At 36.8% G+C, this 24,769-nt stretch overlaps 1 protein-coding gene across 1 annotated transcript in view; it reads right to left on the bottom strand.

Annotated features, from left to right (window-relative positions):
- Positions 1–24,769, bottom strand: part of DOCK3 (dedicator of cytokinesis 3) — a 199,621-nt gene that overhangs the window by 109,814 nt on the left and 65,038 nt on the right. Inside the window, exons 8-9 of the mRNA XM_009321865.1 lie at positions 18,564–18,605; positions 17,155–17,309 (exon numbers count right to left, since the gene is read on the bottom strand). Of these exons, the coding sequence (XP_009320140.1) occupies positions 17,155–17,309; positions 18,564–18,605 (197 nt within the window). The remainder of the gene's footprint in view (positions 1–17,154; positions 17,310–18,563; positions 18,606–24,769) is intronic.

Here is a 24,769-nt window from a genome sequence, read left to right as displayed (position 1 = left end):
CTCTTCAAGAAATAAAGTTATAACTGTTCTTTTACCTCCATTGATCTCAATAATAACGTTACATATTATATTTTAAATCTCCAGTAAGTTCTATGTTTTTGAACTTCCAACACAGGTTTTCTTTGAAAAATTATTTCAGCACTAATGAGCATTTCATCTTCATCACTGAAGTTGAATACAATACTGTATGCCACAGAATCCTGTGCAGGCTGTCCCTCTGACAATGGCAGAGAAGGGACTGTCGAGTCTTTGAGCTGAAATAATCTATTTATACTTGATTCATTACCAAAAGTTGTACTGCTTTGTCTGCTTTCAAAACATCCAAAAAGAGATATTCTGGAAGCTCATTTGATAGCCTCTTGCAAGGTTTTACTCCATTAACAAATGGAAATCTTTTAAAATTTGCAATTCACCCTTTTTCTTGTTACAGCCACAGAGAAAATCTGGTTCCTGTCCCCATATTCCAGTGCTTTTCAAGAAATGAAGCAAACCACCATCTTTTCCACCCGCCTATTCATCAATTGTTCCCTTTTTCCAGCACTACCTCAGTAACAACCTTTCGATTCCTTCCTTTAATTTCCAGTCCTCCGTTGAGTCCTCTTGAGCTTGTGTCACTAAATAATTAAGGGGACTTTGAGGCAACCGCAGCATTTGAGAACTGTGGAACATGAAGAAGCATTCTGTCAAAGGACAGATCCACCACCAGGACAAGGAGAATGAAAAGACAGCAGTGCTAATAGGCAATCTTAAAAGACTAAGCTACTGCAAGTTCTTCCACCTTTCCTTGCAGGTCATTTCTCCCAAACTTACAGTTTTGTTTCTCAACTCCCCAGTTTCTCTAATCTTTGGTGTTACTGTTTGAGAACAGTTTACTGAAACTAGTCTATTTATATTCCACTAAGGTCTCACCAGTGCTGATGATGTTAGTATATCCTGGAATGGGACTTGAACCTTTTTACACTGTTCACTCATATTATGAGCTAGTTAAGTCAGATGCTCCCCATTTCACAACTGCAAATTTATTTCTGTGTCAAAGGAAACCAGGAAGAATAACACTGTTTTCAATGATCTGAAGATCCACTGTCTTCAGCTATCATTATAGCTCCTTTTTTAGACAAAGATACACACATTTACCATCAAGAAACTTAAGGGGAATTCAGTCAATTCCTTATTTTGGGAGCTACTTCCTTTGAAAGAGTTCAGTCTTCAGTGTGTCTGTTCCTCAAGCTTGTCTTCTGCTCAAAGACAAGAGCATGCATAGAATCTAGACAACATTAAAGTCCAGTTTAGTAAGACCAAAATATCAAATCTGAGTAAACTCCATATAGAAATAATTGCCCATGTTTGCATGCAATAAGCATTATTTTTATTGTTATTGAATATGCTCTAATGGCTTAAAGAAAACAGACACATGCCACTGTTAAAAAAAACCCTCAAATACATCATAAGGAAAATTTAAAACCCCAATAGTTACAATTGCCAAATGAGTGGCGGAAATTAAGTATGGGGAGGTACTGAGTATTTGATGCAATCTGACTGCTTGATCAAAGTACTGTCAAAAAAACAACAACAAAAAAATCATTTTCAGCTATTCTGAAAACACACCAAAACCAGCTCTCTTGCGTAAAATCGGAGATAAGAAATGCACCAAAACAGAGAAAAGAATTAACATTTCTACCTTGTTGAGTTCAGACCTAAGGCGTGCCACACCAGTAGCAGTATCTTAAACAAAAGCTTATTTATTCCTCTTGCTCCTACATGCTATAAGCAATCTTCAATTACTGTAACTGCAAGATCTCCTCCTGTGCTAACTGACATCACAGTGAAACCACCTCTTGTGTAGCGGTAAGTCAGGTTTTACAATCACTCGCATGATTAGTAATTGCTAAAGCTACTCAAATACAAGAAACATTGCTGTGATAAGCAAAGTCAAATAGCTTCTTGTTCTTGACTTGAAAGGAAGAAAAATGAAAGCAGCATAGTGTCTCACTTCTTGGCTTCCTTTAACTGTCTGAAAAGCAGGACCATACTGAACTGGCATCTGTTTCTGCAAAAAGGAAGGAAGCAATCAATGGTTTGGGACATTACATTTTCAGCATGAAGGAAGGGGCAAACAGGGACAAAATTTACTGTTGGGTGAGCAGGAGTGGCATTATGCCTGTGGGGAGTTTTTGTTATTGAGGTTGGTTGGTTGTGGGCCTTTTTTTGCATAACATGCAAAGATGACAACAAAAGGCCTGGCAAAGACCTTGGAATGGATTAGTGAGCTCCCTTGTATTAGCTTATTGGCAGGTTTAATTAGTGTGGAGTTGTGAGGCAAAAATCCTGACTGTGTCTCAATTTCTGAATGTAGGTACAGCATTAATAGCTGAATAGCTATTAATTGCCAAAGCAATGGTAGTCTGTAGAGAGACCGCAGACCAATTTTGTCTGAATTGGAAACTGATGATAAAGAACACAGATTTTTAAAAAAAAATCTTTAACAATGTATAGGAGATTCATTTTCTGAAGCAGAGACAGTGACACATTAGGGTGTCAATCCCCTTAAGCAGAAACCTCACATCCTGTACCTTTCCCTTGCCTTAAATAATGGTTCAGTAGCCATTTCTCCCAGAAACAAATGCCTCCTTCACCCTCTCCATTCCAATATGCCACTAAAAGGTAAAAGGTACGAATCTGCTCCCTCATTTTTCTTATTTTCCTCAGTGCTTCTTAATACCAGAGAACAACTGGGGAACACTGGAAAACCCCAACATTTTTACAGACACCACAGTCCTTTCTCAAAAGCTGTATTTAACTAGGTTTTCAGAATCTAGCATTTGACCGATCCCTTCTAAGAATAAAGGTTATTTTTAAAATATATATTGGTCCCATGACATATGTACCAGTGCATAGTGAAAAGGGTCATACGGTAGTGGAGAAGGTCATATAGTAACTTGTATTTTAGTCCTTGATCTTCTTTCAGTGTCTCCCTAGGTTTCTTTCTCACCCTTCTAGTGTCATGTAAATCCCTACCTGCATACGAAATAAAAATTCAGGAACAAAAATCTGAAAATGCTGTCACAGAAGCTAGCGGGAATAAGCTACATACAAAGACCTGCCTAACAGCACAGTCCACCTCCTTTCATCATACTCAGTCCTATTATTTAAGAAATAGTGATAAGCATTTAATTTCTTGCAAAAAAAAATAATCTCTTCTAGTCTCTTCTTTTAATGAATGCTAATATGTCTGACAATGATTCTAGAATAAAATTTGAGTTGGCATATAAATATCATAAGCATTTTAAGACGTTACTGTAAAAGCACCATTTTTTGTACCAGATAAATCTCAAGAATAAAGTCTATGCACTGCAAGCCCAGGTCAACCAGGATAGACCTCGGGATGAGCCTGTCTTCTCTATGCCAAGAGAAACCTTGCCAACATTTGCCTTCAAAATATTGCAGTCTTGCTGTGCACACCACATTTCAGGCCATTTACTTCATCAGTGCCATGAGATACTGCATTCTTTCTACCACTGCGTGTACAAGCTCTGTAAGGACAATATGTTGACCAAGTGAATGGAATTATGTTAGGAATTACTGGTGTATGACCAACGTATTTTCTTAAAGCTGCAAAAAAAAAGTGCTTGTTTCAAAACATTCATGAAACACCATGAAAGAGATTCCTGGGGTTTGGGGGGGGGTGGGAGGGAAAGGGGGAGATAATTGAATTACAGTCTCTCAACCTTACAGTTTCCACAAGCTAATATCTGCATGAATTAACTTGGGAAACTGTTTTCTGTATCAGAGAGGAAGTACACTGAACCAGCACAGCAGAAGTTTTACAGCTCCAACGCAGCAGCATTAGCTAGTTTTTCAGGACAGCAATTATTGCTCTCCAATTGCCTACGTGGTGGCAGAGGAAAAAACCCTGGCTGTATTGCCCTGGATTTCCATTTCTGCTGCATCATGCAATATAGTTAACAATAACAATACGAGAGGCTTCTCGTATTTGCTTGTACAACTTTACGTAAGATTAGGGAAAACACAGAATTTTATTTTCATTCCATTTGCCAAATTCATCAAAATCTTTCTCATCTTTGTCAACTACAAAAACATTACTGTGCTCAGTGATCAAAACAGGTCACTACAGGACCACATTGTACCTGAATGCTTTTGAGAACACCCTGTAGAAACTTTCTAAAAAGGAAACCAGTTTCACATCAGGACTTATGAACTTTTATTTCAACCAGATGGTCTCATATTCATGAAGAAAGCACATGTGTATATCGACATTTCAGTAATTTCCCACTGTCATTAATACTGGGTTGATTTTTCTCTTGAAAGATGATTTAAGCAATAGGAGAAAGGGTTTCTAATGAAGTACAACTGTTCACGACACCTATGTAAGTACATGAAGAAATGGAAAAGTAAAGTTATGATCAAGCAGTAAATAATTTTGGCTCCTCCTAAGAGCTGAAGTCCCTTGTAAATACTACTTTCTGGAAAGATCACACATACTTTTAAAAAAGTTTCCTTTCTGTGAAAATATTTCAGAATGCATCTACATATTGTCATTGTACTTTAAAAGGCAGAACTCGAGATGATTAAGCAATTTGTTTGCAGTCCATTTAGGAGTATCCTCCGTAAAAACCTTTTCAAGTTTATTTTCTGTTAATCACGTTTACCTTTTAGAGTTACTAATTTTTGCTCATTCTCTTGGAAAAAAAAAAATCTAAGTCCTTACAGCTGCTGTAAGACTGACCTAGTAATAAAATCTCCCAGTGTTCCACAGAATGAGTCTCCAGTTCACAGTTTAAGTGTGAGAGTAAGTCAAAGCATATGTACAGAATGATACCGTGTCTGTGAAGAACTGAATTCCCATTTATAATGTAAAGCAACAGCATACACTAGATCCCACGGCACAGCAGTATTTGAGCAATCCATCATCGATAGGGGTCACTCCCGAACCCGAGACAGAAAGATCACCTCTGCTGAACTTCCAGTTTACATATTGTCTGAACAATGATTCACGGACTATTTAAAATCTTCCTTTTCAGACAACTGCTCATGGTGTGTGTTTGGTTTTTCCTCCTTTTCCTTTCTTTTTTTTTTTTTTTTAAGGTGGGGAGGGAGGCAGAGAGGGGGGTTCTTTCATGAGCTGCCTGATCCAGATGATCTGCAATAACCCCAGCTTCAAAAACAAGTGAAGAAAAGTACACTGCTTTGGTTTATACAGTGTATTTTATAAAGACATCTTAGAGAAGAGAACACCAAATCTGTGAGGGAAATTAATCTGGCTCTGAGAAAACGGCTCCAAGCAACACAGTTTGCTTTCCAGCAAATTCCGGCTTAATGCTCATGAATTATTAAGTTACCACACTGGCTAGAAGCCCCGGGGGAGGATTACAGAGTTTACAGTAACTGTTACTGCAAACACTGGGTTTCCATAGAAATAGAAAATAGTGAAAATAAGTACCTGTCATTTCTCTCTACCACATTCAAGGAAAAACAACCACAATGTTAAAAACATTATTAAAGCTTGCAGCAGAAATGTAGCTAAGCACCAATTACATTCTCCTTGAGTTCCCAGGAGTCTGCCACACCTGAACATTTGACACTGTCATTAGTATTTTTTTGTTACTTACATCATGAAAGGTACATATTTATGGTCCTGAAAGGAATCCTCTCCATCAGCTAGAAGAAGTTTCTATTTCCAAAAAAAGAGACTTTAGTCATATAGTGTGATTCCTTAGTCCCTGCCAGGGATTGTGATTTTAACTATTGAAAAGAAAGCCAGACCGACCCTGCCAGATGGTAGGTATGAAATGCTTTGACCATAACTGTAGGGAAGACTTCTAATTTTGGATTACATGTATTTTATAGAATAAGTATTTTATCTCCATCTCTAACCTGGGAGAAGCTAATGGTACTGAGGTCTAATACAGCAGTTGTCTCTCATAATTCTTGCTCTACAAACCACATATCCCTGTTACTTGGCTTTGCACGTGACAATTTCAGTCAGAGACACAGAACTGGTTTTTGACAGTGAATTTTGCAACAGAAAGAGCTCGAGTATGAAGAGTAGTATTCATTACACTGGGCCTTCCCACAGACAGTTACTTGTACTTGCTTCCTCTGAGCTATGTAGTTCACCTAAACGTTTTAACAACATGTATTTGCACCCTGCCAGTTGAGACAGCAAAATCTCTTCTAACTGTGTGTGGTAATGACACATTTTTGTTCTTTCTGAGAAGGAAAAGGGAAGAACAACTTTGAATACTTGCAACTAACTGATTTCTTCCTGTTAACAACTAACAAAATAACTGTAGAAAAATCTGTATCCCCTGCCTATTGATATGTCATATCTGATCCCCAACCTGAAAAAAATTTTTTTGGGAAGGAAGGTGGTGGTGGTGAGAGATATGAGACAAGATTGATTTTTGTAAAAGCTCCTGTTTTATAATAGCTTCATATTATTAATTTTCTAGGAAAGAATTAACATCTCTAATAACACCACTTACCTCTCTACAGGAACTTTCACATACAAATCTGGATAGTAATAGTTTCTTTAAAACATATAATGTTAACAGGAAAGGGGCTAAATAGGAAAACCAAGCAAATACAGATTTGGGGGCGAGATCTAGGGAATGAAACTCAGCTGAAGCAACTGGTAGAGAAAATGAAAAGGTGTTACTCCTCCTTCGCCCTTTTTTAAAAATGCACACACACAAAAAAAACCCCTTATAAAATACTCTGTAGGTTATATCTGTCTCCAGTGATGCATCCACTTGTATTTTCTAAAAGTTATATATCAGAAAGGCTCTTTGTCCCCTGCCATATGTGTGCAGTAGACTTCAGAGACCCACATATTTTCCATGTTAACTAGAGTGACCAGAACAAGGGCCATTGCTGTGGATAGCAATATTCCTTAAAGTTTGCTTACCAGATGATGTTTTTAAGGAATTTCATCTTGAGCAGGATCAAGAACTTGTTGATCAAGCAGGATCCTTGTTACTACTGCTATGGATTATCTATTGCACAAAAGTCAGAAAAATACTTTCCTTGAAATACTGAGAACGCAATCAACCGAAGTATAGGAGGAACTGATGGAGGATTAGCTATCCCAACAGATCAGATTGCTAGAAAAGAGGTAAAAATTAGAAAGATTGATTTTTTTCCATGACTAAGCAGAAGAAAAACCTCATTAGTTGGTAAGCCTAATCCCTGGGAAAATTCTCTGAATATTAAAGAAATAATTCTGAATGATACTAAGTTATTTTTTCCCAGTAGACAAATCATTATACTGCCAGTGAATGAGATAACTTTTCTATTTTAAAATAACTATGAGAAGGCTGCTATTAAAAACATAACAAGTGGAAAGTTTAGCATGTAATTGCACAATAAAAGTAAAATATAATTTTCTGCTTTCGAACATAGCAACTGGCAACAGCGGAACATGATAATATTTTAAAGCGATTAACAGGGGATAAATACACACACATTGCCACAGCACTCCCACAGCTATTACCTAAAGAGAGAAGCAATGTAATAAAAGGGATCTTAAGGTCAGTTCCATGCTCTGGGAGCGAATGCAATCAGACTTTTTGTGCCACAGCTTTTAATGTGGATCTTTCCACATTAACGAACTTCATTTCTCTTTCAGCTATTCAACTTCAACCATATTCATCTACCCAGTGATCCTGTCTTCCCTTCTTCTGACCTTATTAATACTTATCTTCCTGTTTATCTTCACCTGTCTGTATCTTTCCCTTGGCCACTCTCAGCTGCTAAGCCTCCCTCTACCTAAGCAGCATCTGATTTCTAGAATGCATACAGTTTCTGTAACTCTGGTTTGGAGCATGTAGAGTTGCTCTGCACAGGTATTCTCCCATTAAGCGTGCTGATCCTGCATATCAGAGCTTTGAGAGGACTCAAACGCCTAACTCGGATAGAACTTGTACAAAATTTGCTATCACTTTTTCAGAAGTCTGCTTAGTGTTTAAAATGAGAGTTCCAGATGATGATAATTGTCTACATTAGGAAGTGTTACAAGAAAATTATTCAAGAAGAAATTTATAAACGCTGTGTAATTTTAGCTACACTGTTCTTGCTAACGTTTTTGAGCAGCTGATACACATTGCTATTGACAGTTAAAGTCAAGAAAATATGACTAAATGATGATGAGAACCATGGAGCTAACTGTTATCAATAAATACACAAAGAGATGAAGATTCCTGTCAAATTTGTCAAGGTTACCTTCAGCAACTTGGTATACAGATTTGTATTCTGACATCTGAAATAGCGATACTGTGTCAGAGAAAACTCCTACTATGGAAAAAGTAAAAATCAATTCCCCTACAGATCCATAATTTCTAAATCCAGTATTTCAAAGTGGTGAATTTTATTCATTTAGCCTATTGCTTTTCCATTTTAATGCAGAAATAGATGCTTCAAAATTACCAAACTCCTAGCACTGTATTGAAAATTGGCAGCTGGGTAGAAGACACACTTCTACATGTCTAGTATTTTAAAATCACTGCAGGTCTCCGTTTTCTCACATTTCTGCATGTGTTTTACCTAGCCATCTGCTGACAAAGAATGGATGACAATTTTATCCTTCAGTGAGAAGGAAAAGAATGCGAAATGGCATCGCAACAAAGCACAATGAGATGCTTTATAAAGGGCTAGATGTTAACCTTATAATACTTCCACATACTTTGAGGTAAGAATCAAAGAAGCAAGAGAAAAGAATGAGGCAATGAAGCTGCTTCATGAATTTCAAAAGATTATTTTTTGTTTTAAAGGAACAAGGACTTTCTCTGTAATGCACCTAACCAATAAATATTGATTTGCATTAGAAAAGCTACAAGCAGTTAAAAATTAACCATTGAAGGATAAAGTCTTGCTTCAGAGCAGACACATGCTTCTCCACCGTGTCTTATAGTCCTAGGCAAAGAGGAACAGTGTGAAATTTGGAATTCTAAGGTAGAATTTTTTGGGGAAAACATTCTGCCAACATACCTTTTCCTAATTGCCATCTCTAGTCAAGATCAGCTTCCATCGTGATGCTGCTAGGAAACTACCAGTTGATATAATATAGTAGAAAAGACTTCTATCTAACAGATTAATTTTAAGAGCAGATGGGATCATTATAATAATTCAATCTTGTCTACTATATAACACAGACCACACATCATTTACGCTAATATGTATCTTTGGGTTTATTTGTTTATTTCAAAGAGGGAGGGGCCGGGGCAGATGTTTGGCTTATAAAAATATGTATTTTGTTATTCCTTTTTTTTTATTCCATACCTTCTGATTGTTTTTTGTATGAGCATTTTCTGTCTCTTTCCTTACATTAGAGTGCAAACGATTTATGCTTATGACGCATATCAGGACATCAACCTATAGTGTAAAAGAATGAAGTATACTCTGGTAGCACGCAGCATTTCGACACAAAATTTTGGACAGGCCTCTTAAGTGACAGCAAACATCTCTTGGTAGCAAATCATGCCCTGCCCCCCTATCTGAGAGTCTGAGCACACTCTCTCCATTCATGTCTACATTTATCTCTTAAGAAAAAATATCGTAACAACATGGTATGTGCTCATTGTGTAAGGTTATACTTGTACAGCATTATGTCATTTAGATAAAGCCCAAAGACACAATTTAGTATAGAGTGAAAAAACCAAAGGGGTGAAATGCTAATCAGTCCAAGTTAAAAACCACCCAAATTACTACTACACTATTACTGTTCCTTTCCTACATTCCTCTCTCATTGCAGTGCTTCACACTCCCACAAATTGGTGCTCATGAGTGATTTCAATTCCATTACTCTTTTTTTGTTCTCTTCCCCCTTAAAAAAAAAAAAAGAGTATTTTATTTTCCAAATCAAATTATTTTAAATTATAATCAGAGGAAGAAACTCTACTAATTTCATCTGGATGTTTCTCTTGTACCGACAACAAAGAGAAAGAATAAGATCTGAAAAAAAAAAAAAAAAATTTAACTTAGCAGTAAATTACTGAAGGATGGGCACCTGCAAAAGGAAATGAAAGGAATGGTTTGAGAGAAGCAAAATAAAAGTGTTGAAAGGTGAAAAGCTTAGATAACTATTTGATTAGGTTCTGGAGAAACAGAATTAAAAAAAAGGAAATAAAAAAAACTCAGTGGGTAGAATATTGTGCTCTGTACTACTGCACTCAGATAGGCATTTTGGAAATGAGACCCCTCCAGAAAAAGTGCAGGAGTTTGAATACGTGAGAACTAGTCATAGCTTTCAAGGTCAATAGCTACGCAGCACCTTTCCTCTCATTTCACTGTACTGTAAGACAACTGGATCATCGGTATATAGATTTATATATGCCCTTTAAACCTGATTGTCATCTATGATCCCCAGAAATTTCCCATGCATTAAGAGTCTTAAGAGACCAGTTGGGAAGTGTTTAAGCAGGAGTACGTGGTTCTGCATTTGCAGGTGCATTTATTTCTCTGCTTCTCCACAAGAACTCTTCCCCCCCCCTCTGACAGCTTCCATAAATTCCCTGAAAGCTGTCTAGACACTACAAAACTGTCAAACAAAATCATATTGAAACACACAGAAGACAAGATCTACATGATGCATCTGTGTGTACCCTCACATGAGGAACAGACAGTAGTCCTTACCAACACTGACCAACCATCTATTTTTTTTCCAGTTTTATATCCTTTCATCCTGGATTTTTCTTATCTTTCTGACATTAAGACAGGCCCCATATAAGATATGTCAATTACATGATTTTTTAAAAAATATCTTTTATTTGATAAGCATCATTCCAATTGCATTTCAGTAGAAGATACACCCATCTTGTTTTGCCTTCTCTACAGCATTGAAAAAAATCCAAGGCATAGTTAGCAGCTAGGAAATAATTAAATGGATCAGTGAAAGTGGTGCCTTTTGTAACGTTATTTGATCCTTCTTACTTAATAGATAATCATGCTTATTAGAACAAACTCAGTATTGTTGGACAGTGATACAGATAGGCTTCCAGTTCAGCCATAGACATCTGAATCCAAACTCTTAATATCTTCAGAACAATTCTCGCATACCAAGTCAGATAACAATAGAGGCTTTGAAGACTTCTTGATGATTATTTCAGGATTCAGAGCATCCTAAGAATTCTCAACAGGAAAACAAATGTGCAGGAAAAATTGACAAACCTGAACTTGTCTTTTTATGTGATAAAATAGGGAGTTGGATATAATGCAAATTCCCTGGTGGCCTTTTGAGTGTAGACTTACTCACCACTACCATACTGCATATGCCATAAACCTTTCCCCTGCCAGTGGAAGACATTTCTTCCCCTCCCAGTTCCTCTATTTCCATAGCTCTGTTCCCCCTGCGTACCCTACTAACAAAAGTGCTGAGGAACCAGACAGCCACTAAAAATGCTAAGTACTCTAGTTTTAAGTATCTGCCACACTTTTGGGTGACAGAAGTTTGGTTTCTGATCACTAACAATCATTTTTACCTAGATAGAATTGATGGATAAAATAAGATGCTTACTTAAAAACATCTGCAGTACTGAAAAAGTTACAATAATACAGATCCACAGAATGCATTGTGAAGATCATACTAAGCATTCCCCACAGCTTTGTCAGCATCTCAGTTGGCTCCAACCTTTCTTTGTGTAAACTGAAATCTTAATTTCTGATAGGAGTATCTTTGGTTAGGATAGGTGCTGCCTCTTCTTTCCCCTTCTCTGCTATCTTCCCAAGGTAAAACCACAGAATAAAAAGTAACATCTTTTTTTCTATTTTTTGCTAAGTTTTAGCTTAATTAAGCTTTCTCACATGTTTCCTGGGGCACTAGAAGATAATGTGGGGAAGAGTATATTACTGTACTTCCCCATCCTTCATGGTTCCTCGAGTAACATTTCCAGTGTACATTTTCATTACCTTTAAACTTTTCTAGCTTTAGGTTGCATGTCTATAACATAAGCTTTTTAGACACACTGTACATTTAATATTTCTCTGAACATAATTGTATCAATCTCTTAACAAGATGTGTTGGGAGCATCATATAGAGAAACACTACAATAGCACAGAGTAGAAGAGAAAGCAGTTCTGAAACTGAGTAACATCTACCTATCCATACATACTTTCTTAATTTGTTCTATGTGATCATTTCTGGGTAACCTTGTTACACATGAATTGAAGAAAAAGAATGCAATATTCTGAAAAATTGTTAAGGAATTCCTCTGTTTCTTTGTTTCCAAAACCAAAATAAAGCTTTCAATGTCTGTCTTCGTGCATGTATTACAAAAATACAACATCAATGACAAAAATCTTAAGAGTTTCATTACCATGTCATTGTAAATGTTCTTAGCTGCCAATCTCCACTATAAATTTACATCTAAAAATATGTACAGCCACCTGTTGCTGCTACTACTACAGTTAAGCTGAAAATATTCATTACTTAAAACAGCCACTGTTCTTAGTTACCTTTTCTTCATGTCACATCATATACTGCCCTGCATATATGGGCATGAGCATTTGGGCCATGTTTTCCTTTGTCTTCCATTTGCTGCCAATGTACCTACAGAAGCTGTGTGTGCATATGTGTGTGTGTGTGTATCCTTCTCTCTCCTTCTCTACATTCAACTCCAGCTGAGCTTTCGCTTTTCTAATTCTGTCTCTGCATGCCCAGGCAATTTCTTATTTCTCCCAGGTAGCTAATCTGATGTATCTGCTTGACTATCTGCACGTTGGAATGGGCCATCCTCGTACTCCACAGAATGCAATATCAAAATAAACCGACAGCAAGAAAAGACACTATGCAGAAAGAAACAACCAACCAACCAAATAAAAAACCCCAGGTTGTGCTGCATTCTGACTCAGCAGACCAGTTGAAAGATCGTAAGGCCTTCTCCTAACGCCATGTATTAAAGAGAGGAGATCATCAGCAAACGTATGCCTTCTGTGGACACCGTACAGAAAATCTGGTGTTACAACAAAAAGGTCTTGAGTATATTCTGTATGAGAAATGTACGCAAGGACTTCCTCTGCCAAAGCTATCAACACTGCCACGGATACTTATCACATCTTCCAAAATCTCCAGTCAGGAGGAGGTCTCTTATAACAGGCATGGTAAAGAGACAGTTAAGTAGGCAGACGGAGGAGTTACAAGCAGAAATATGCACGACACTTATTTTCCATGCATAATTACTGATTAGGCCCCAGTTTTTCAAATTAAATCACATCAGAATTTCTTTTTTGTTCTATTCACTCTCCATAATTAAGGATATTTCTAGATGACAAGAAACTTTTAAGCCTCAATGGAGTAAAATAGGGTAACTGGTAAAACAGTGCTAGAAACATCTATTTTGGCTTAAGATGCAGACAGAATAAAAAACCTTTACATGTTTAAACATAAACTTTATAAAGAAAAAATCATATTGAAATTTATTTATCCTTTTTCATACTTAGTGGATTCTTCAAGCTCATTTTCAGAAAAAAATGGGTATCATGCTTTTGAACGTGTAATTTTTGAAGTTATGCATGATTTTATGCATTTATTAGTAAAAAAGAGCTATTGGAAGGGTAGCTAAACGTCACTGCTTTACTGAATTTAGTTTATTCCCGCCCATCAAAATAATGCTGTAAAAATGTTTTTTAAAAAAATTAAAAAAAAAAAAAATCTTATTCATTGCATCCTTCCAGCACAGATAACACTCTGGATTAGTTTTTCCACCAGTTTTCCAGCCCCTTTACAGTAGTTTCATCTAGTCTGTATCTCCTTGCTTTACCATATCAAGTTTAATGCTTCTCTTCTGTTGAGGCATGAGGTGCATTCCCATATAAGAGAACAAAATCAGTTGGCTCTGATGTGACTTGTGCTTGACAAATCTATGTTGACTTTTACTTATCGTCTTGTTAGCTTCTAAGTGCTAATAAACAGTTTATTTGTTCCAGAACTTTTTGCATTTGTCATCTGATTGCAGTTGACCTCCTTAGGGAGACTGAGGCAAAACAGCTATTAAATACTCCAGCTATTTTGATAACATCTGCTGGTAGCTCAATGTCCCCTTTAATTTGTTCAGTTATTGCTTGATTTTGTAAAAAATTTTTTGCTGCTAAAGCATTACAGAATTAGTCTTTTTTTGTCCTTGATGTCTTTTGCTAATTGCATTTTTTCTACAGGTTTCTGTGTCTTCCCATCCATTTGTGTAATTTCATTAATTTCTCCTTTTTTTATATTACCTTCCAGACTCCATTTCACCAAAGAATACGTGATATGGACTTTCTGTTGTTGATATAATCTTTCCTTTGTATTGAAACAATTTGCTTTTGCGCTCTTCAACAGTATTGTTAAGGAACTGACAACTCTCAAATTTCTTTCCCCCATATCAGTTTACCTATCTTTTTTTTATGTTTATTGGCACCTGCCTTCATATTGAAGTTCACCATCTTTACGTTAACATTTTCTTTCTTCCCTTTTCTAGTTACTATCAACTCCATCATTTCATGATCATTCATCCCAAGGTATTTCTCACAATGGGGCTGTACTTCCCCATTGGCTGTAACCAAAACTAGATCAATTTTCTCATTGTTTTCTGCTAACTTGCACATAGCAAAAAAACTGAGGTATTACAGTTTAGTGACAAAGATTTTGTTGCTAGACTAATGCCCTTCCTATGTAAAAATATGGGACAATTTTTGCAACAAAAAAAATCCCAAATACTTTAAAACATACAAATAGACTTTCATCCCTTTTGACCTGAGCCATTACCTAATACTCAGATTGACAGGTTGTTTCTGTGGTGGGCTGAAACAAGTTATTGAGGCAGACATTCATCGATCCAGTTCTATTTACTTACAAGTATTTCTTTTCATAATCCTGTCAGAGTAAAAATTAAGTCACTTTTTCCTTTTTTTTTTTTTACCTCTCGGTCTTACCCCTCTGATAGCAGCATTGTTATTCTTGCTATCTGTATCTCCCCACTGTCATCTTTTGTCTCCTTCTCATTTTTAGACAGCACAAGCCATTAAACACAGTACAGTACTGTATTTGTATTCAGAACCTGGGAATACATGTCAAACTGTATTTCAGCTGCTGCTCCAACCTTCTGATTGCTAATCCACAACTGGTACATGTCATTACTTTGGCTCTTGAAAGAACACTGGAACTTTCACTGATTCTTCACTTAACCTAACTGGGAAATAACTATTGCAACCAACAGGTTCAATGAGGTTTGTAATCTACTATATGTCCAAAGCACTAACACTGAAAGCCAGTCAATCTCCAGTGTGAACTGTTTGGATAAGAAATTTATCAACCTCGAAACCATTTCAGAAAAGTCAATTTGTCCTTTCCATTTAGAATGCAGTGTGCAGAAGCTCTGCCTGTTTTTTTTATTTTAGTGTGCTATTTCCTGAGGCATACAGAAGAGGAAAGAAACTTAATCTTTGAAAGTAGATATAAAAATATAATTCTAAATGTGTTTGCCAGTTTTCTGTTTTTAAGTTTCTTCTCTAAAACAGAGCTTAGCCTCATCACGCACTTCTTCCCCACCACTCTTGGGGATGTAAGAAAATGTAAAAATTATGCTCTTTTCACTGCAGCAGATCACTGATGCGTAATATGAAGAGCTAAGTAATAACAACTGTTTGCACATTAAAGCACTATATATATTTAAATACACTTGAACCACTCTTTCTACTTTTTCTCATTGTAACTATTATTTTTTTTATCATCACTGGCAAAACCTCTTCTTAAGGCTTTCCCACTCAATGTTTACATACTATGGAAACTGCAGCCCAAGACAACTCATCTCCTTTGAAGCAATTTCTGAGGCCTTCCTCAGTCATAGCAGCAGCTTGTCCCTTCCTCTTCCCTGCAGCCTTCCTCATCTAAATAATTTGGTATTTTACTGCTTTGTGGTATGAACTAATTAATTGTGAGTAATTTTGTTCTCTTTTGATTTGCCATTTGCACCTTTTCCTCTTAACAGCTATTTTATGTTAGTTCTCTTAATAGAGGAATTATAGGCATGTCCTCCTAATTACATCAAAACAAGCATTTCTCACTTAGTGGGCGTGAAATAAACATGATGTAGTATCAGATTAGGCATTCTTGCCATGTTCTGCAAAATGATCTTCAAGTTACCTAACTAAACGGTGGCAGACACATATTTATAAGACGCAATCAAGTCATTAGAGCTTTCTAATATAGACCACTTTTTTAGTGGGATGTATTCTGAAGAGCTACAAAACTTACCACTCTACTCTGAACTTTCTTGGATGAACATTATTCACATAATAATGTTCTTCCAAAGACAGGAAAGAACATTTTGGGGCTCCTTCCTCCGTTTGGAACAAATCTAAATCTGTTTTGCTGAAAACTAGGACAGTTTTGACCACGGTAGCAAACACGGTCTGTGCCAACTGTCAGGACATGCCTTAATCAAAACTCAAAAAACCCCCACAAACATGCTGTATGTTAGAGTAGACCAAGCTACATTTATTTAATTTCCAAGACACAATGCATATGCTTCAATACTCTTCTACATATTGTGATGTTTTCAAAACACATGCTTGTGAAGGAAAAATACAGCACATTTCATATTTGCTAACATTAGTACCAATTACCTCAACGTACTGAGCAGCACAGTTGTCCAGCCTAGACATAGGGATGAATATGAATACTTTAGTTTATATTGATAGCAACAGAGTAATGAAAACAAGCTATATTGTAACATGACTTAAGGCAAAGAATGGATGAGAGTTCAAGAGCCTCAATTCAACACCCAAACACACAGCAGTCCTCTTTTCAAAACAGTCATACAGCGTGGCCCTGCCATTATTAGTTCTTCTTAAACAAGAGCCCTAAGAAGGCAGCTACTAAACATTAAGACCTTCAGTAATGTGTGGAGGCCGAGTCAGAAACCTAAACAAAATTCAGCTATTCCGTGCCTTTAATGCTTTGCTTATACATAAGCACTAAATTTCATATACAATGATTAGTATTACTGATATTCTCATGTATGCATTGCTGGGCTGTCAACTTACGATTTATCAGCTTTCTCCTTTCAGTTGTGTCACAAGAATAGCTCACATGTTTTTCTCCAACGTATTTGCTTTGTTCATAATTTTTTTCGTAGGAAGCTTTTTAGTTATTTGACACAGTCCTACCTGATCTGCTTGCCTTCTCGAACGTCGTACAAAGAAAAAAAGACATCTGTGTCTTCTCCAATTGTATTGTAGGTGAAGCTCTTTAGACTGAGGAAGAAGTGATGAGGCACTGGCATACGGCAAGCTTCCCCATGACGCTGACGAATTGTATCCACCTGATTAAAAACGATGAAAATGATTTTTTAGTTCTTCACAAATAAAAGACACGTGATCGACTTGATGATTTTAACTGAGATTCTGCTCCCCTTTCTCCATCAAGTAAAAGCTTAATCTCAAATATATTCTACCTTAAAAACACATGCCAGATTAAGTTTTCTTCCTCTATTTTTTTAGCTTTTAATTTTAATACTTTGAGAAACCACGATAACCAAGTAAATATGAGATAGATGGTTTATGCATTTGAAATCTATTTTTATCCAGTAAACTAAGTCAACCCTATTTCTCAAATATTGCCTTGATTCTGGGACTGAAAATGAACTATAATAAGATGGTGCTAGGGTGGTTCTTGATGATTTCCATTTAAAGCAGATGGACTTCAAAGCATTTTTAAGTACAACATTTGTTATGTTATTTCTTTTCAGCAGCTGCAATTCATTTATGGAGGTCATTTACAGGCTAATATGCCCTGCAGGTATAACAAAGAGAAATCTTAACAATGGTTGATAACATGAGCAACCAATAAAGTCAAATAGCAGAAAGGTTTACATTTTGACTCAGTATATCAAGACCTATTTACAACAGTGAAAACTGGGGCGGAGGAAAAAAAAAGAAGTATAATTAGAAATAAAATTATTCTTTAATTTTTTATAGCCCTTTATATCCATTGTATGCTGATCTTAATAAACAGGTTGCATGAATATCCTAAGCTCCCTAGACTAGTCTCTGAATGTGTAGGCAGGTACAAACTAACAAAGAAAATCTTAACATTTTCAGACTTTCAACCCAGACTTCTACTAGCTTAAAAAATAGAGCTTAAAATGAATTTTGTTCCAGATTTTAAATTAAGTCCAAGTAAATCCTCATCCTTTAAAGACAGGTACCTGTGGAAGCACCGTTCTCCTGGAAAGATTAGACCCAGATATCATGACCAGGAAAGGATTACATTACTACATAAAGGATATGTGAAACAGAAGCCTCCTAAGCCATGTGTTAGCAGGTGGAAAGAAGACTCACATGGGCAGACTGAGGCTTTTGATATCACTACAGAAGTTGATCTTTTAAGAACAACAGTCAGAGCTAAGGAAAAGAGGCCTAAATGGAAGTTGAAGAAGGACCTTAAGTTAATTACTTGGGGATCTTCTGAGGAAGTGTTCTATGGGTAGGGACTTACCCAATAATCTCCATCATACCTTTACATACATTACCAAACACTTAAAGACAACAAAAATTCCTATGTAGATGATGTTTACCTGCGATGTGCTCTGCTGGACACTGTGTCTACTTGACAAATGCTGTGGAGATACAAAATAGTAAAATTTAAACCTTTTTGAAAGTAAGAAATATTTACATTATATCTGTGTAGCATTAGAACAGCAATTTTAAAATATGACTGTTCATGATTATTACCAACTTTTCACAGTATATTATAACTCACAAGACCATTAGCTTTCCTAAACACTTTTCTCAGTTAAGCCATTTCTTAGCCTAACTACTTGAATTTACAGGTGGTATTTACTTTAGCTTTTAACGTAAATGGCTGTCACAAGCTAGACAGAACTTCCAACACTGTAAAAGCATTTCTTTTTGAAAAGTCCATCACCCTATGCTGTATAATCTGTGTTCTCTTGCTAAACAGGGGGAGACTTCACCACTAATCCTCATCTACAGTGTGCTGTCTATAAAAAAGTGCATTTCTTAAAAAACACAGACATCTAGAAAGAAGGATGGATTTTAAACTTTGTTTAAACTTTTTGCTCTGATCAGAAAATGAAATCCTGATAAATGGTTAAAGACTCTTCTACAATTTCATCTGGCCAACACCTGTAAAGAAGCATCAGTATAAAGAGCTACATCTCTGAAACAGAAATCACGAGGATGATCCTGTATTTAAAGCCCTTTATGCTAGAAGGAGATGTTATAATCAGAAAATGGACTGCAAGTCTCACTGAACTGATTTAATCTCCCAAAGGGAGATTTAAATACTAATCTAAATTGAAAAGGTTTCAAAGAGCTTTAAAAACCATATCATTAATGATTCTGCCATGCCTGTTCTACACACATTCATCTTAACTTAACATAATTTTAAACTTAAATATTGACATTAACACTACCACATGTTAATAAATATTCTCTTCATTCACCCCCTTCTCTATCCTTTCATTACATACCCAACATCTTATTCTGACCAAACATACACACTCTGTAGCAGGACCAGCATGATCTGTTGATAACCTCATAGCTTCAAAAGAAGTAAAAGATAGTCCACAAAATGTATTCAGCAATACTTTTTCCAAACTACGCCACTGTCTTTCACACAGAACAAAACCAAGACTTTTTACCACAAAAGGAGAGATAATCTTCATAATGAGACTAAATCAAGAAGATATTAAGTTAAATGGCATATTTTGACATCTGTTTACACTCACAGTTATAAAAACGTCCTCTTTCACACTGTCAGCAGAAGAAATAATGATCTTCCGCTCCATTGTTTGTCTAACTACTGCACTGTCTTCTGAATGTTAAAACCCTCTAAGCTTAGGCAGTTGAGCTGCCTATTTAATCTTTTTGTCACCTGCAACCACTCAGAATCAGCTGGCATAGAAAAGACCAGTTATTTAAGCTGCTCAAGGTGTCCTGGCTTCTTTTGACTAAAATTCATCTCTAAATCCGAGTAAGAAAGTGGGAGATAAACTCAAGCAACAGAAATATGAGAGGCGGGCCGAAGAGCTACAGTTTTCCTCAGCGAACACAGCTGCTTACAGAGCGCGCGTTTAGGTAAACCTGTAACAATAAGTGGCCAAAAATCAGGTTTTAAATTTTTCACAATCAAAAGACTAGACTTCACTAACTCTCTGCTTTTATGCTTCAGGACCACCCTATTACAATACAGACAACCAGTGACCGAGTTAATCTTACGTACCCTTGCCTCTGGCTAGGCAAAGTGCCCAAAGCATATGCGCTCTCTTGGAAGCCATTTTTGGGTACACGAACAAGAGGGTGACTGAAAATAGTCAACACGGATTTACCAAGGGTAAATCATGCTTGACCAACCTAATTGCCCTCTAGGGTAAAATGACCAGATCTGTAGATGAGGGAAGACTAGTGGCTGTTGTCTATCTTGAGTTCAGCAAGGCCTTCACCACAGTCTTCCACAGCATCCTTTACCCAAGTTGTGAAGTTACAGCTGGATGGATAGACCAACTATATTGGTAAAAAAACCCCAAACAAACAGTTGGATCGTCAGGCTCAAAAGGTAGTGGTTGATGGAATGTATTCTTCAGAGGTCTATCCTGAGACCTATGCAGTCTAATAAATTCGCAGATGATCCTAAATTGCAGGCAGCAGTCAAGGTATTCAAGGAAGATACTTCCATTCAGAGGGATCTAGGCAATCCAGAAGAATTGGTTAAAAGGAACCTTATGAAATGCAGCATGGACAAATACAGCAAGTCCTGCACCTGGGACAGGCTAATCCTTCCACGGTATCGGCTGGGAATTGACTGGCAGGGTCCTGCTAAGCAGCAAGCCAAACATAAGTCAGGAGAGCACTCTGGCAAGCAAGGACATTTAACAATTTACTGTTTCTATTAACAGGAATGTAGCCAGTAGATTGAGAATAACATTTATTCCTTTTTACTCAGAATTCATTAAACTACATCTGAAATACTGCACCCCATTCACGAAAGGACCCCTAAAGCTGCTGGGAGCTGGAGCACATGCTGTATGAGAAGAGATGGAGGGAATGCAGCTTTTTTAGTCTGTAGAAGAGAAGGTTTGGAGGTGACCTGATGGCAGCCTCCCAATGACTATGCAGTTATCACCAAGGTGACACAGCCAGGCTCTTTACAGAGCTGCACAGCAGGAGGACAAAATACTGTGGTCATACACTACAACATGGGATACCCTAACTTTCCAACAAGGAAAAAAAATAACCCCATCAAGGCAGTCAAGCATTAGAGCAGCGACCCAATTTTTCTCCTTGAAGAATTTCAGGATCCAACTGGACAAAGCTCAGAGCAGCCTAGTCTGAATTCAGCATTGACCTTGCATTGAGCAGGAAGTTTGACTAGATCTCCCCTGAAGCCCCTTCCAACCCAAAAAGCCTTGTGAGGCGATATAAAAATAGGACTGTTCAGAAGTTATCCATCTTCCTTAAAAAAAAACCCAAAACCCCAAAAAAACAGTTTTACCTTTATTTTTCCCAAAAGACAGTTGCCTGTTAAGGTTGTGCAAACTTTAACAGATAAGACTATCCATTTCAGTATATCCTTCTTCATCAAAGTGCTTTCTGATGCTTAAACTGAATCCTTGTCATTGTAACCTAGGCCAACTGATTCTTGTCTTATCCATCATTAACATGAAAAGATTAATTAAATCAGCCTGTGATTCCATTATAATACTCAAATCTTCTCCTACAAAACCACCTAAGCTTGTAGCATCCCAACCTGTACTTCAGAAGCAACAATTGACTGCAGAAGTTAAAACCTTGCATTTATGATTCTCACTTGTATCCTACACTTCTCAGATAATTTCTTCAAATTTCTCTACATTATTTTGAATTATGATCCTTTCGTCCCATGTACTACCACTTCCAACTTTGTGGTATTTGCATATTTAGTAAGCATACTCCCTATTTCATCATCTAGTCATTAATGAAACATGAAGCACTACAAAATGGAGGATGACCGCAAGAAATGAAGCTAATTCATCCCTCCTCCTATTTAACCAAATTACTGACAACCATTCTTCACCCTTTTTTTTGAGTATGGGTTTTCTAATTAGCTTTGTGTTTACAGTAATTTCATCTAGAACTAACAACCTTAGGAGAATTTCAATTAAAAAAACAATTAAAATCTTTATGAAAATCTAAATATGGCATCATCTGCTTTTCCTCTATCCATTAGACTCATTTATGTTCTGGAAGTAAATTGGAACTTTTAAAAATTGCTTATTCTGAACAAGTTCACAGTCACTATTACTCACCTCCTTGTTGCAAATAATGGGATTTTTTTTTTTTCTCTTCCAGCATTTTTTACAGAGAGATAATGATTACTAGCTCCTCCGCCTCCATCACCTTTTTTAAAGATGTAAAGTATGCTTGCCCTTTGCCAGTATTCTGGAACCTTACCCGTCTTTCCAGTGATTATCACTAACATGTGATATGGCTTCTCTAGACATCCCAAATGAAACGTATATAGTTCTAAATCCCCTGGAACTGATAACTACTTTATAAACTTTTCTTCCCTGCTCAGGTGTGACTCCTTTCACTTTTCCACAAGTATTGTTAGCAATTTGACACAGTTTACCACCTTAACAGAGCTTGAGGGGGGCGAAAAGGACATTAAATGCCACAATATTTTCTTGCATCATGTGCCAATTGGTTTCCGCCTAGTATAAAAATTTTTCTTTAGTTTCCCAATTACTGCGTTTATTTATATAAAACTGTTTCTTGATACAATTGACAATAGTTGCTTGTTATAACTTAATTCGTGCATTGCCTTTCTGATTTTTCTATTTACCCCTTTGTGCTATTCTATTATACTTTTCTATACTTCTGTTCTCCTATACTTGCTCTTGGTAATATTAATTTCCCTTTCTTTCACTCTAGTGACCGAAGGTAATGAAGAATTCTTAATTTATCCAACTTGGCCTCTCAGCGAGTATCTTGTGGTTTTGTTTTTAAATAACTGAAAGAGCTATCAATTCTCCTTACCTCTTTTTTCCCCGTCAAACTTGCTCCTCGTGGTATCTTATCAATATTAGTTTTTATTGTTGTTCTTCCTCCTTCCTTTCCTAACAATGCTTGGTAAGTGAATTGTATCATTACCAAGTCAGTCTCAAATAAATTGCTTTCTATCTTCATATTCTCAACTGATTTTTCACTAGGGTTTAGAACCAAATGTACACAAATCTGTCCTTTAACAATCTGCTTTGTTTAACAAACAAAAAAAAATTCACAGATTTTATGAAATTCCTGCACAGTTTGTGTTGTTTTCCTTTTCTAGCAGAGTTCTGGGCAATTGAAGTCTCTATTTTCAAGTTTTATAACTATTCATTCTTACCAATCTCATTTTCCATCTGAATAAAGAATAAGCAACCATGAAGTGATGGCAGCATTAACTTGAAACTTGCCTATTTATTAGGAAGTCTGGTAAACTCGTGGTATTTTTTCAGATAGTTGAAAGAAATGGCTGAGACCTAGCAGTAACATAGCCAATAGTTGTGCCTTTCATACACCTCTTAAATTCATCCTGAAGACACATACACAAATAAATAAATTTATAGAAAAGCAAAACATATTTAATTGCCAGGTTTGAACATTTCTGATTTTGGCAAATGCCTCCAGACCTTTGTGTCTTGTAACCCCTTTCACTTAAAAGTGCTATCCAAGTGTTTCTGACATTCTGCTGGACTTATGTTGCTAAATGACAGCTTCAATCTAGTGGCAACTCCAGCACTGAGCTCTGTGGCAGAATTCTGACAACAGCCTATCAGTACTTAAAGGGGGCTTTTAAAAAAGATGGTGGCAAACTCTTTAGCAGGGCCTGTTGCGACAGGACAAGGGGGAATGGCTTGAAACTAAAGGGGGGTAGACTTAGACTAGATCCAAGGAAGAACTGTTTTACGCTGAGGGTGGTGAAACACTGGCCCAGGTTGCCCAGAGAGGTGGTGGATGCCCCATCCCTGGAAACATTCCAGGTCAGGTTGGACGGGGCTCTGAGCAGCCTGATCTAGTTGAAGATGTCCCTGCCCACGGCAGGGGGGTTGGACTAGATGACCTTTAGAGGTCCCTTCCAACCCAAACTATTCTATGATTTTATGATCCTGTATTTTCCCACAATTTCAAAAGTAATGTAACTTTTAAAAAAGTGTTCCATCATTTTAGTTAAAATCATGAACATTGTCATAAGGAAAGGGCAATTTAGTTTCCTTCAGGAGTAAAGCAATGATTTCTGACAAATGCTGCACATCCTGAAGCCACTAGTATTTAGCTTCATAATGAGTAACCTGGAGAAACAGGATGTACAAGGCCTCAAAGCACAACAGTTCTGACAAAGAGATGAATACAGTAGTCATACAGTAGTCACAAATATACTTAGCAATCAAAAAAGAGAGCTAAAAAAGATGCTCAAATTTTAAAATTTATCAAGAAAAGAAATGCCACGTCTAATGACTGTATAAAATGCCCGAATTTGTTGTCACAGATAGCAAAGTCTAATGTGTTACCTCATCCATTGTTCTACTACTACGAGACTGTTTTCTATTGCACATTTAACATTCTACAATCCTGCAAATATGAGAAAGTAATTGGGCTCTCACAACTACTCCCACAAGATTATTTTACAACATAAAACCTCATTGCTCATTTGAAAACCCATTAAGTATTTTCCCAGGAGGAAGGAGGATTCTCTCCCTGGGTTTTTGTTAAATAATAAAAACAACCCCAAAACCACATA

This window comes from Pygoscelis adeliae, unplaced genomic scaffold (genome assembly GCF_000699105.1).
Source record: "Pygoscelis adeliae isolate BGI_AS28 unplaced genomic scaffold, ASM69910v1 Scaffold94, whole genome shotgun sequence".
NCBI classification, from domain to species: Eukaryota; Metazoa; Chordata; class Aves; order Sphenisciformes; family Spheniscidae; genus Pygoscelis; species Pygoscelis adeliae.
The sequence above is the reverse complement of the archived record's forward strand: the minus strand, read 5'-3'. Positions and strand labels throughout refer to the sequence as shown.